Source organism: Ptychodera flava, chromosome 6 (assembly GCF_041260155.1).
Source record: "Ptychodera flava strain L36383 chromosome 6, AS_Pfla_20210202, whole genome shotgun sequence".
NCBI classification, from domain to species: Eukaryota; Metazoa; Hemichordata; class Enteropneusta; family Ptychoderidae; genus Ptychodera; species Ptychodera flava.
This window is the reverse complement of record NC_091933.1, coordinates 19,245,351-19,260,797: the sequence shown is the minus strand read 5'-3', so window position 1 is coordinate 19,260,797 and position 15,447 is coordinate 19,245,351. Positions and strand designations below refer to the sequence as shown.

The 15,447-nt window shown below is 40.4% G+C and overlaps 1 protein-coding gene across 1 annotated transcript; it reads left to right on the top strand.

The window, feature by feature from the left end:
• Positions 1-1,313: 1,313 nt before the first annotated feature.
• Positions 1,314-2,363, top strand: LOC139134244 (muscarinic acetylcholine receptor M5-like). Its single transcript, XM_070701158.1, has one exon. It carries the CDS (start codon positions 1,314-1,316, stop codon positions 2,361-2,363), a length of 1,050 nt encoding a protein of 349 aa, XP_070557259.1.
• Positions 2,364-15,447: the final 13,084 nt, after the last annotated feature.

The following is a 15,447-nucleotide window of genomic DNA, read 5'->3' as shown; positions in this document are numbered from 1 at the left end:
CATAGGTAAGTAGCAATGCAGCAGAACACGCTCGGGATCTGCGCCACGGAGGTATTTTCTCTCCTCTATGATTGTACAGGAACGCCTGCTGGTGTGTTATGAGACATGTAGTGGTTGACGTGTGTGACTTAAAATCGTATGCTATACTTTCCGCCGGTGCTATATGCGGATTTCCAACTCTGACTAATATTTCGATCCTGTAATTCTATAGCTTGACAACTTTTCTATTCGTGTCGCAATGAGATACTGTGACATGTCCGCACTGACGTTATTTCAATTACTGATACTTTCCAAATGTGTGCGCAATCGACTAAAGTGAAGACATGCTCACTCGAAATATGTAGGTCCCATCTCGTACTTGCTACTATATCCTTAAACGGTCGCAGAGGTCTAGTGAAACTTTGGTCAGTTTATTCGTTCTGTTCATCTTACTGAAAACGGGTTGTATCCTTCACATATGATCTCGCAACAACTGAGCTCCGGGATTGCTTCGAAATATCGTAAGACAAAGCTTATTTTTTATACGCGGTTGCCCACCTTTCGATCTTGTCAATGGCAGCATATAGTGCCGTCTTTGAGGATTTGTGAAACTCGCCTAGATCGCCTCTTGTAGTTTGTCCGCGTCGTCATGGTCACTGTTTGTGCATGACTCAAAACGCGTTGTGATTCGAAAGGTGATTAGAGCCAGTCCATCACCGCAATTGGCATTGGAGACGCGGTAATTACACTTTGTTGAATGACCCCTCCTTCTCTAATATCTTGTTTCAGATTCTGCTGTAAAGTCCATTCTTACGAGAAGAGGTCGAGGCCATGCCTTTCAGGCCATGTTTCCAGGCCACCACGACTTCGCTGGCCGAATTTGATCCCGTCAAGTGTTCCAGCAGCGTCACAAGTTGCCAGTGACTAGTTGTTGACCCTGTCAACTTTTATGGGCGTGTAGTTGATACCCTATCGCTTTCCTTTCCTCCCACTAAAACGTTGTCGACCTTTCGGGTGACCCTAGCAGTGGTGTTATTTAGTGGAGTAAACCTTTTCTCCTCCTCAGAAGTATATAAGGTTTCGCCCGGAAGGACCTATATAAAACTAGCACAGCGGTTCTTTCGCCGCGACAATACCACGATGTTGGACAGATCATAGTTGAATCACGCTTGATAGTGATGAGTGAAGATACCTATCTTGATCCAGTCGGTTGTTCGCTTTGCCAAATTCGAACACAGGTTTTATTTCTCACCTTTTTTTGATAGATACTTTGAACCGTACTCTGACAAGCGTCGTTTAGCAAAGTTCGAAAGTAACTTAAGTACACAACAAGTATGTACAATGACTCTATCGTCAACTCGACCACCGAGTCACAGGAGGACTACGAGAGACCGGTGTCACCGTACAGTCTGCCCGTCAAGATAACGTTAGGGGTCGTCGTTGTAGTCATAACGGTCGTGGCTATCGTCGGAAACGCTCTGATTTTGACGGCCTTCTTCACCACCGCGCGACTGCGGCGACTGACCAATTACTTCTATGCCAGCCTGGCCGTCACGGACCTGTTGGCCGGGTTGCTGGTCATGCCGCTCATGGCCTCGTACACGCTCCTCTTTTACTGGAACTTCTGGAAGCCATTCTGTATGGCCTGGCTGTGTATGGACATGTTTCTCTACTCCGCCTCAGTCTACCACATGTGTGTCATATGCCTGGACCGCTTCTTGGCGATAACGTTTCCGCTGAAGTATCGATTGCGAAGGACGAAGAAGCTGATCTTGGGGTTCATCGCCACGGCCTGGGCACTTGCGCTGATATTTGAAGTGCCGGCTACATTGATCTACGAGCACGTCTCCGGGGAGAGCGTGGTCGCCTATCACAAAGAATGCGACGTAGAGTGGGTTGAAGACGTGGCTGTCACCGTGGTAAGCTTTCTTGTCACAGTCGTTATTCCCTTCTTCTTTACCCTAGTTCTATACGTTCACATTTTCGTCACAATACGCCGGAGTCACCGTTATTCAAAACCAGTTGGCGAGAGAAAGGGGGATATGAACGCTGACAAAAGTAAAGAGGCGAGAAAGAAATGCCCTATACAAATAACGTGTCTCCCCGACACTGCTTGCTTTATTTGCCCGATAAAAAGGGCGAGAAAGGATAAAGAATTAGAGCAAGTCGACGATACTGAGTTAGAAGCTGGCAGTAACCCAGAGAAACGCCGAGATAGCGGGAACAGAAACACGCAGAGGAGACCTTGCCGAAGTTGTTGTCGGTTTTCCAGGAATAGTAGCTACGATGTTTCCGGCTGCGGGAACGAACCTCATGAGGTCGTTGACGACCACCGGGATAGTGTAACGATGATTGACTTCCAATACAATGACCTTACCAAGTGACTTCTGTGCAGCGAAGTGTGTCAGAGATGTGTGAACGAATTACCTCTGACGGTAACAAAACATTGACGGACGGGGAAGGTTACAACAGAGAAGCCGATGTAATCTCGCGTGAAGGAGAGAACCAACGTAATTTTGGAAATCGGATTAGTGAGCCGATTCAGGGTGAACTTGAGGACAAGTCAAAGGACCATGGCCGTGAAAACAACATGTATTGTTATGCAAATCAAGCAGTGTCAACTGATACCTTGCAAAGCGTATCCATGCCAACCGACACCGACCCAAATGACGGGGCGGAGACAGTAAAAGAAGCAACAGGGGAGGGAACGAACTGTATCGACGATCAGCGGACAGCTGAGACAGATCTCAACGAAATGGCGGGGGCAAAAATGCAGGGACAGCAAAACGGACGACGAAAGTCTAGTTTGCACCGGTTTCGGCAACTTTCGACTGTAGTTGTTAATATGATAAAATTACAGAACGATGTCAACAACGACGATGTGGCGAACCAGAACGCTCGCCAAAGCATGGAAGCTATCCTAGCCCGGCAGAAGGCAAAAGAGAGACGGGCTGCCGCCACGCTCGGCATACTGCTGGGCGTCTTTCTCGTCACCTGGTTGCCATGGAAGGTGACGACTATCGCCGACGCCATCGCCGGAAAGTACTTGTTCTCGGACCTGTGGTACGAGATTGCGATTTGGCTTCAGTACTCCAATTCCATGATCAATCCATTCTTATATATGTTCAGAGACAAAGAGTTCAGATTCGCCGTGAAACGTATTATTTGTCGGTCATCGTGTAGGCAAAACTCTGACTCGCCGAGGTCAAGTGTGAGAGAAAAAATGTTCAAAAGTAAAACTCGAGCATCTACTGTAGCAACTCAATTAAATAGTGATTCGACTGGGTAGTTCATATATACGTATATACGTATAAATATATATATATATATATATATTATATATATATATATATATATATATATATATATGTATATACCACATTTGAATTGACTTTTTTATATCTGATATGAAATTTATTTACAATTTTCGATTGAAGTGTCATTTACTCATGGATAATTTAATATCACAATATATCATATCGTCATACTATTATTTTGGTTTTCACATGTACGTTTCTTACAAGCATTTCATACTTCAAATCCCTTTTTGTAGTTCTGTAAGTTTATTTAATCATACTCTTTTGGTTCTGATGGTTTTGTAATTTGTAGTAAGCTCTTGAAATCATTTGGAATTGAGCTTTCATTAAACTTGTTTGTTCATGTGACAACTTTCATTACCTAAACACGTGACATGTGCTGGTTACTTAATATTACAAATACTGATTCACTGAATCATGACGTCATGATCCCATGTCTACCGTCGTACCGATGTTCATGCTACATCTCCCGACCAATAATTTAAAGTATTTTGACTTGTGATATAAGTACTTTAAGGGTCATCAGATGTAATGGTTGATAACTATTTTCACTATTTTTGTTTTTAAAGTCCACTGCACTGGGTAAAGTATGTTGAGATACACAGTATTCAGCGTGTCAGCTCAACCTGTACATGTGTGTAGGCTGCATTGTTATTGTTGACAAGTGACGTTTTGGTCCGGACATGAACTCAAAATGTAAACAGTGATACTTCATTTTACTCATATAGACGTTGTGATGGCAAGCTAACTTGAAATAGTAAGTGTTTCAACATACTTTTGGGAGTAGAACAAGAACTTACACGTGATATGCAAAACAAAAGTAGTCAAAATATGTCATTAACAGTTCCAGCTACTGGCTCGATCATTCGTCTACCCGACGACCTATCATGGTGCGATACACAAACGAACTCACGTTTCTCCTAATTCGAGGGGAAGTGTCCGTGCAATGGATACAGGATACCATTTCAAAAACTTGAAGAAAGCGTGAGTTTTAAACGTCCCTGCCAAATGTTACTTATAACTGAAAGATTTTCATAACACAGAGAGAGAGAGAGAGAGAGAGAGAGAGAGAGAGAGAGAGAGAGAGCACAATCCTAGCTTTACATATTACATACACAGCTTTACATATTACATACAAACAAACAAACATGCATGCATACATACCTACATCAAAGTAATGGTATCTGTTACTTAAGTTTCATGCATCCTGCAATCATCAGACAGATGAAGTGAAAGTCTGTACTTTCACTTCATCTGTCTGATGATTGCAGGATGCATGAAACTTAAGTAACAGATACCACTACTTTGTACTTGAAGTAATTTTGTGTTATTTTATATATATATATATATATATATATATATATATATATATATATATATATATATATATATATATATACACACACACATGAGATATTTTAGCTGTGACTAGCAGAGATTAGAAAGAGAGTAAAATTCAAGAAGAACAACAACAGATGAATTGAAGTTTGTGTCTCTCATGAATTTAAAACCATTCTTGCCCCTTTAACGAGCTCCGTCCCTGTATAGATAGAATACTGAGAATAACAAAGGCCATAGTACTTCTCGTAACATTATATCAAAGAAGAAAATAGTCAAACTCAGGTTTTAGTTCGACGAGAAACAAGTAAAAAAACAACAACAATAACAAATTGAAAACAGAACCCGTGCGTTTCTTGGATCTTGGACTTCGAAGAAATAGGGAGGTGGGTGTAGAAAGTTTCGTCGCTACGACCCATTTTCGCGTGCCAAGAGTTGCTTAAAAGGGCCTTGACCGTAGGCGATATTTTCTATACCCACTCAGCAAAGCCTCTCCGATCGGACGGTGGCTGCGACCCGAAGTCACGTGTAAGAATTTGAAGTTCAAGCTAAACGTATTAGGTCAGGGTCGTTAAACACGATGGGTCAGGTTTTAGCCTGAAATGTACATCCTTGTGTTCGCTTACTTCTTACTTCCTGAATGAGAAGTAGCTTCGATTCAATAAGTCCCACGTATATACGTACGTCCATTGACATTATAAAATAATGTAAATAATTTAGGTAATATAGAAGAGACAGCGTCATCAAAAGTCGTAACGTTTTACATCTACAAAAGGCGTGAGAAAGAAGTTTCCACATCCGATGAGTAAACTTGCTTCCTCCAGTAGTGTTAGTCACTTGCCGCGGCGAGAAACCTGAAGTTCGATCACATTACCGTTGCCAGAAGTGTTCGTTGACACCCAGTAGGGACTCTCCACTGCCGATCACGAAACCAATAACACGTTTTCTTCGAATAGAACACAAAGTATTGGAGACCAGTCAAGGAGCTTTGATGGGAGTTATCAAGGGCCAAAGGTCAAATCAGGAAACATCTCTTATATAGCCGAGCACGTGCGGCTCAGACAGTCTTGGAGACAGCAGTTTAAGTTCGGTGGTATCCAAGACGTATCCAATTATAGGATTTGAAATACTTACCACGAGATTGTTTATTTAAGCTTTGGAAACGTTAATGCCCGAGCAATTGTAACGTTCGTTTTTCTATCATTTTTTTCTGTTTATTTACCATCTTTTTTCTGTTTATTTATCACTGTGACAGTTTCTTGGTATATTCACTACAGTACAGTACAGTACAGTACAGTACAGTACAGTACAGTACAGTACAGTACAGTACAGTACAGTACAGTACAGTATGCGTGTCAATACAGCCTGTGTATCTGTCAGCTATGGCCCCTTCATGTGTCTGTTTCGCCTGAGGATATGAGGTAACATATGTCAACAATGACGATACATTTTACACACAGTGTTGGCAAGTCAAAGACCGGATATTTTAAAGTACTTTGGAAGGAAAACGACAAATATACTATATAGACGTAACGAAAATTCTCAAGCGACCAAGCTTGGAGTTCACGGGGCTTTAATAGAAAACGGGGCTGTAACAGATCTCGGTAAGAAAACGGTTAGGCACAATAAGACGAAATGCCGATGAGGTATTTCAGGATAAAGGCATTTCGATCGATTTAAAAAGATGACGTAGATTTTTTTCCCGTAGAAGAAGATAAAAGAGAAGTATTTTTCGGTGACCGTACACACGGGACCTGAAACAAGGAACTGAAACCGGTTGGCTTTTTATGTCGTCTGTTTTCAATCAACACTTTCGATTAGCTCTCCCCCTAGTCCTACTACCCGTAAAGAATTTTATTTGGTGAGAGTCTTCCTTCATCATAGGAAAGTATACTTCGAGACAGTCTTTTTTTTTATTATAGGGGAGTTTATTACATGCCTCGAGGTGAATGCAATTCAGCGCATTGATTTGAATAGGAACATCCGGGGTGTAAGCGGGCCGGTGAACGAAGTACTGACCGGTTTCCATGGTTACCCGGGCCAGTGAAGCCTTTCGATGTTTTCGACGTCAAAGTAGACTAAGCGTACGGACCGGGGGGAATCCGACTGTTTAATTAAAAGTTAAAATCTGCTTGATGCTGGTCGATAATGGTAAAATTGTTTGAAAATGCCCTGCTTGTAACTAAATGTCATATAGCATTAACAGTGAAGAGGAATGTAATAAAAATATTATTGCCTGAATACATGGGTTTATATGTGCCCTCGCAGCAGGAGGCAATTTGCCCTCCTGGCGTCGGGCAAATTGTCACCTGCTCTCGGGCACCTAAACCCATGTATTCAGGCAATAATATATAATACCGTACATATACAAAAGTTTCAGTCTTTCACTTTGGAGGCGCATACGATGAGGAAAATGAGAAAATGAGGACACTGTGTTTTAGGAGGGGAGGGGGCATGAACCAAGGTTGATATAATTACCAGAGGGCTAGTTGGAAGATTCGAGTAGCATTAAAGTTTTATTGTAACATAAATATGCTTTGGCTTTGTCTATAAGTAGAATGTTATTTCGACTTTATTGCTTTACACATGTGTGAAGTTGTACAGGGCATTTACGAGCGGTCCTGGTGTCTGCCTGCATTCAGCCCTGACCAATGCAACCATACTATAGGTCCAGTATTTCTCATTAAAGTAAAGGGATCTGATGATATTGATAAATCTATATGCCACTTTCATAATTTATTAAAAAACGACAAAAACAAAATAAAAACTCACTGAATTAATAAGAAAATAATAATAATACAACACAATGATTTTAATTCTCACGAGGGTCCCTATTTGTTCATTCGCTTGCCCATAGACCCTCCAAAATGATTTTGGAGGGTCTATGGCTTACCTTGTAAATTTCGTCTACGCCGGTTAAATATATATCACGAATGGAGAGAGAATGGAAAAGAATTGGATTGATTTATACATGTATGGAAACAAAATATGTTCGGACTGTTCGTCTGATATAGTAACCTTAGGAAAGGGAAATATAATTACCCGATACATACCATGCATAACAATTTTACAGAATATGGATTTTCGAAAATTATTATATATTGAACCTGGTTAATCTCAAAAAACAAATAAACACACACAAAGCAGATAACAACAACGACACAAAACCTTGAAGTCAAATCCGAGATCATTTTCATGCGAATTGTTTTTATAGCGATAAAAACGTTTCCATCTAGACTGATGTAGTGGCAACATAAGCAAGCCATAATCATTTTGGAGGGTCTATGGGCAAGCGAATGAACAAACAGAGGTCCTTGTGAGAATTAAAATCATTGTGTTGCGTTATCATTATTTTCTTATTAATTCAGTAAGTGTTTATTTTGTCGTTTTTAATAAACTATCAAAAGTGGCATATGGATTTATCAATATCTATTCATCAAAGTCACTTCTAAGTTCCAAGTGTTCAACTTGATCTGTATACGTACAATATGCGCTATTATATTCAAGGAATGGATTCTAGTCCGGACTTGAACTTCACTTGTAAACAATAATGTTGTATATTGTGCACAGTGCGTTCTGTTTGTGAAGGGCTAACGCTTTATTTTTAAACGGGGAGGATATTAGGAAGCCATGTATGCGTTGTCTATATGAAGATAACGAAAACATTTTTAGAAGTTACAGCTTTTGCATGTGTGACAAATTTAAGGTACAATTTCTTCAAAATTAATTTCACCGATTCCGATATATAATAATTTTCGAAGAATCCTGCAAGATTTCCCCTCTTTCCCTCTCCCTCCCTCCCCCCTCTCTCAACGTGTTACAATCCCTTCCCCTCTTTCTTTCTTTCTACCTGCCAGACTGTCTGTCAAACTCTATCTCTCTCTATAACGTCGCGTTTGGAAGTGAAATAGCCCACTGACAAATCGTTGCTCCACGAATGGCATCATAGAACAGGTGGTACACGCTTGTACTGTCCATATTGACGTAATTCAAGAAAATCCAAAATCTACCGACATATATTTAATTGTTTCACTATCCATTATTGTGCACTGGGAAAGCGTCTTTCTTGGCGATATCGATGAAGTCATTCTGCAGTCGTACAGAACGCGTCATTCCATGCCCTTGATTCGTTGCTGGCAGCGTGCCTAATATCGTGTCTCCTTCAGAAACTGCAAGACTTTCGTCGTAATTTTCAATATCATTATGGCCAGATATTGACCACGGTCTTGGTGTATGCGAAATGATCATCTTACACGATTCTGCCACATGCCAAGTCAAGTGTTTGTTTGTCTTGGTTTTACAACGCCACAAAAGTCAACCTTGCGGCTGACCTTTCACATGTATTGGATAAGTTTCGGAAAGCAGCAAGAAAAAAAATGCTGAACATCAGGACACACTAACGGTGACATTGACCCGTTTAGTCATTATCTCCTGGGACGATCGATCCTTTCCTCTTCCTCTACCTCCAGCGAAGTATTGTCGGTCACAAATTCATTGCGAATATCTGCCATGCGTCGAATGCGTATTTAACCCAGTCCCCGGTCACTTCCATGACCCCTTCTGGTCCGACCGCACACACTGGCCGAGTTACCGTCGGGGAAACTAAATATTTTGGATGTCGATTAATCAAAGTTGTCATCATGGAATAAACGAAACACTGACGTGACTGTTTAATATCAATGTCCAAACAACTGCATAATGCCCCACTTGCTCGACACTTCAATCCATTGTATATACTCTAGGGCGGATTTGCCACTGGTAGCAAATTCGAGAATACTTCTTTGACTTTGTGGCCAATACCGCATTGGAGTTGCGTCATGTCGGCCTTTTTCACAAATTGTGGAATACCAGTTCACCCAAATTGTCGTCAATATTGGAATTAACTCACAGAGCCGGAACATCCGACACTTGATAGCTGCAGTTCTACGGGCCTTGTGTGGTTTTGTGGCGAGAAGTTAGTGGCTCACGCATACTCGGTCCAGAACGCTCACTGTGCATTATTCCTGTGCGTGTCAACGAAAGGGAAAAAAGTTGTAATTTTGATGATGTTTTTATTACTTTAGTTCAGAAGTGTATTTTCATCTTCTCGCCTTAAAAGTATGTTGGAATGCGAAGTAGTTGCCTTGCCAACATAATGTGTACTACAGTGTGCAATTATGTTATTGTGAACAGATGAATTCTAATCCGCACTAGAATCCACGACCTGTCAACAATATTATCGACAATATGTCACATTCTGAAATTGACAGTGTGTTTACAACAAGGCGGATATCGGGCAGCGTGACATAATTTTGGTGGGATAGAACAATATACTCTACTTTACGAACGGAACAGAAATAAAGAAAAAATATATTTAGAGTCACAACAAATAGGTCTTTATTTGAACATCAGCATTTTCTCATTTGAGCATTCGAATTTTAAGAATTCAACTTATCTTACACTTATATTACATCGATCGAGCGATCAATGGCGATATGACGCCATTGAAGGGGAAAATCCGTTGAGAAAGAAAAATCGAGATCGATTTTCCAGTTTTCTTCGTCACGTCGATCGATATCATGTCAACAAGTTAGTCGAGTGTTTCATGTACAAATATTCGATATTTTCCTTTCTCCCCGGGTGAGTTGCTACAGCTGGACCGGCGACGTTAAATAAGCATTATGCGTAATACTGGAAGCTGTTATCGATGATCCCACTCGGAGACCTTGGTCCTTGCAGTGACAACCATAACCTGTGATCTTTAACCGCTGCTGATTAATATTTTGATATATCCAAGGACGGATTAATGAGATGGGAACATAACGTGAAAAGCAAATATTTCACCGCACGCATATCACAGAAAAAGGCGGTAACTTTTGAAAAAATTTTCATTGTACATGCTCTCTTCTCTATTAGGTGTAAAAATGGGAAAAAAAGCATTAGGCCTTGCAAACACAACACACAGTTTTAAGGTAGTATGCGTCTCGAAAGTGAAAGCTTTTGCTCAAACTTTCCTGAATAAAACTTTCTCTTACTAAATCAACAATAGAAATCGGGGTCACCTTGCAAAGTTTGGAACTAGCGAAACAAATTAGCCAACATTTTCCGATATTTGAAATTTGAATGGCCGCCATACCTGTGTTAACTTCATAGGGAAAAATGAAATTTTGGATTTTCGAAAAACTGAGCTGATGAAAGTTTTTCTTTCGAGCTTTAAAATGAGCCCCCATAAGTGGTAGATCAGAAAAGAATAGTAGAAATTTGACAATCCGACTATCTCTGTCCCCGAGGCGCGCTCTACTTTAACGTGTCAGTGCAACTTTATTGTTGACGAATGGATTCTTGTCTAGACCGCAAATTCAGTCGCAGCCAATTATAGTACATTTGAGAGTACAAAGATGTATACATGCTGTGCTGAAGAGTTGAAACTCTGCGTCACTTGGCATTTCGACACCTTTTCGGTAGTCTGACAAGAAGCTATATTCTACAGGCAGAATAACTGGAGAAAACAACAGATGTGGCTGCTAGTTGAGCTTCAATGAAACGCAACAGTCTTACATTTTGAAAAGCTGAGAGAAAAGGTAGACTGACTTGTTGAAACGGATCAAGGGACGGTTTTGTCCGACCTTTCATAGGATGGAAAATATGCGACAAAGAGACTTTCAACGTACATCTTATGTAGTATAAAGGATGTTGACTTCACTATTTTGTACACCATAGGGCAGTAATAGCATTCTTTTATGTACTGATTAGAGAGCATGCGATTGTGGTCCTTATATTAACCAATGTGTTTTGTATTATTCTTTAGCGTCCGTAAAGAAAACAACTGGAAAATGTTTCTTCCGTAGAAACGGCATTTCTGATTGATTTCCCAGGCACGAGAGAACATCAGAGGACACCATGACTGACCGATTAAATGGGCTTTCTATACTATCATTAAACATAGCCCCAACGACTCACAAGGTGCGAAACGGTGCCTGTTTCCCCGAACTCTTCACCTTGCCACTTCCCAAATATAAGGATCACGACGGTGGTTTCGCCCTCTATAGTTCAATTCTTCAACTTTGCGAACATCTGTGCACGGCGTTCATATACTGACATGTACGTTGTTTTAATTTACCAAGATCACGTCGATGTCGTGCTAGGAAGCCGCTGTACAAACTCTTTGCGATGACGCATTCAAAAGTGTCGCCTTCATCACTCAGCAGGATTTCGATCACAGAAACAAAGCAAAGTAGTGGTTGGTAAAAGAGTAAGCTACGAAATCACGAGATACAGGACACAAATTACGGTAATATTACTGAACACAGTCAGTTTACGGTGTTCAGTGACTCACATTGAAATGATGGATGGAGTGATTAGTGCGATGACCTCTCAAATGTTTTTTACTCTCTCAATTTCTTAAAGCGTAAAAGTGTCTATTTCTGGGGTCGACGACATAAATAAGATACAATGCTCCGACTGAAAATTCATAGCAAAACATAGCAAGCTATGTGACCATTACACGGAGGATGTCACCGGCGCTGAGTGGGACGTAAAGCAGAGATTTCGACAATGCGAGTATCACGTGATCTTATTCTGCTGTATTTTAAATTTGGGATATGGGATATGTTTTCACTTGTGACGTCGTTACGACAGTTAGTATGTCTGTGACACGGTGTAACTCGCCGCGTGTGTGGAATTACGGCAGCGAGATGTCAGCAAGCATGTTGACGTCGACCTTTTCCGATCAACATCTGTTTTTCAGTCTAGGGGTGGTTGAGTACAGCCCAAGTTGACCGTAGCGTAGACACGTATGCGTTGTTCCAGAGTAAGGGACTGGTCAGTTTCTTCAGCCTAGGGGGCCGGTGGATTCATGGGGGGGGGGGGTCACCCTGTTTTTGACTTTGGTGATAGGGGGGTCAACATGTTTTTGAAATGCCAATAGGAGGAGTCAGTGTGTTTTTGAATTTTGACACAGGCTCATCATTGCCTAAAATGCTAGTGTCAGCCACAAATTTCATCATTCAGTTGTATTTTTCGGCGCGCCCTTCGGGCGCGTAACTTTATAATCATTCATATTTTTCAGCACGCTCAACTTTAACATATCAAGCATACATACATCAGAGATATCTGTATGTTCAATATTTTTTAGCGTGCTCTTTAAGCTCATTACTTTAATATACGAGACATTTTAATATACAAGGCATATATCTCAGAGATATCAGGATGTTTCATATATTTCGGCGAGCCCTTCGGGTGCCATACTTTCATAAATCAGAGATATCTTGATGTTTGATAAGTGAAAGTGTACCATTATGAAATCTGCATTTCATATGAAAAGGATGACAAATTCCTGATACTTTTCTGTTCTCTCTATGAGAATTCAGTATGAGAAAGCAACATGCACAAATATTTCACAATATATAGTTGATACAGTGACTTATTTTAGAGATAGAAAAATGACAAGTTATCTTTCCTTTTCATTGATGCAATTATTTTCCTTTGTGTCACAGGTTTTCTGTAGAAAGATGCTTTTTATGAACAAAATAACAGTTAAAAAGGGCAGTTTTTGTCATTATTAACCGTGCTTTTATGGTTTCAATGTTACAAGAAAAGGTCCTCTCAGACACCATACACATCAGATTTGGCTCAAAAAGCTCTCTATGGCTCCTCAGGAGATTTATTGGATGGTTGGCAAGTCTTAACACCCATCTAAGTTTTTGATTCACTGCTTTTTCCCATTCGATATTAATGATTGACATCCATTTCTGTACAACAGTTCAGGACATCTGGTTAAGCATAGAAAGTGTGAAATACATTCACAGCTCATTCAAAATACAGTTCATTCAAAATATACTGTATTCAAACTTTAAGATTGACACTTTGAAATTCCTATCTTACAACTGACGTGTCAACAATTTCATTAAAAGATAGAATGACTATTTAAAATATAAATATATGTAAAATGTAAAATGTAATATATATATATATATATATACATATATATATATATATATATATATATATATATATATATATATATATATATATATATATACGTATATATATAATTTATGTCCGCCTTTTGTTTTACCTATGTCGCGCGCCGGGGGGGTCACCCTGTTTTCAAAATTTGGAATAGGGGGGGGTCAGCCACTTTTTGACGTCGACAAAAAATAATCCACCGCCCCCCCCCCCGGGCCGAAGAAACTGACCAGTCCCTAAGAGGCGCAAGATTTTTTGTGAGATAGCTCTCTACTGAGAAATAAATTCAACTTCGCGTGTAAAAGGGTGTTTATTCGGGTAGGGAGCCTCCCTCAATAAACCCTGGGCGTGACGGGCATATAAAGTGTGTTGTTGATAGCGCCGTCGCCCGCGCTAGAAGTAACCTGTATTAAAGTAGCTAGTCACATGATTCGGCGGATAGTCGACGTAGCCGAAAATAATATGCAAATACATACACAATTCAAATTTTAAGCGTAAAACTTTTAGGTCTCTCATGAATTTCACCTCACAATGGCTTTGATAGCGCATCCCCTATATCAACATAAGCTTATAGCTCTGCGTGGTAGGGCTGTGTGTCACCGGCGTTATACGGCCTTGCCCCACACACAGCCCTGCCCATCTTCGCTTGCCAAGGTCTCTTCTCCGGGCAGCTGGATGCTTCCGTGGTTAGTGGAAGCTCCTGTCTGGCTAACGAGCCGTGCGAGCGGACGATGAGCCCTGCCACGCAGAGCTTATCAACATACAACCCTCACTGTAGGGACTTACGTAGTCTGAGATCATCATCGTTCATGTAACTCTGCACGCCCTGTATCAACTTACATATTTGCTTACCTATGAACTTTATGATCCAAACTATAAAATTTGAGATTTAACTCTGCACCCCTTTATCGACATAAGTACCTACGTTTCTTCGGCTAAATTTCAGATCTATCAAAACACCTCCTTGTATCAACTTTGATACGTACTCGCAAACTTCAGATGTAACTACGCACCGCCAATGTACCAACCTTTGTACTCATTTGCTCTCGTTCTACTGTCTATGATTCTCTTCTACGATAAGTGTTTATGTGCTAGGTTTGACTTTCGCAGAAAAATAATATTCATCTGGGAACCATAGATATTGGCATAGTGATTCGTATCTGAATATAAACTTATTTACGGTGCAGGATCGTTTACGTTAGAAAGATTGCGCTTTTAAATGTCTTCAAAAACATTTGATGCTGTTAAGCATCCTTCTCCAATACACTAGATGATCTGAATATTTTAGGTCTTCCTCAGAATGATAGTTGGATTTATTTAGAGTACGTTATTTTCCAAGTCACCGTAGACAAAGTTTGTGGCAAATGGGGTGACATAAATCTTAACTTGAAGTGTGAGGGCACTGGCCTTTTTCCCTTTTTCTTTCCAATGATGTCACATTGTGTGCCGTTAGGCCAATAAAGGTAAATATGGCTTTCGTTCAAAGTATAATAGACAAAAAGACATCCATATTAATGGAATTATTTTATGGTAAACATTACATACTCGAGTCAAGCTAAATATATGCTGGTATTATAGGGACTCTTATTTTCAATGTTGCCGGGATATAATGTTGCCGGGAAAGCCGAATTCCATTTGCATAAAGAAGGCGTGGGTGAAGGTTCGTAAACGACCTCTTACTGGCCGGGGAGGTAGATGCGGAAAAGTTGACTACAATTAATATTTTTACCATTTGACCATATTTCATTACCATTAAAAGCCTTGCTTGTCTTTTTGAGAGACGGGGATAATTTAACAAATAATAATGAAATAAAATAACGACATGTTGCTCAGTGATATGATGAGCCTGACAAATGTTATCGATATT

Excerpts from the sequence above, each read along its gene's own strand:
- LOC139134244 (XM_070701158.1), top strand. The coding sequence starts at position 1,314 with ATGTACAATGACTCTATCGTCAACTCGACCACCGAGTCACAGGAGGAC.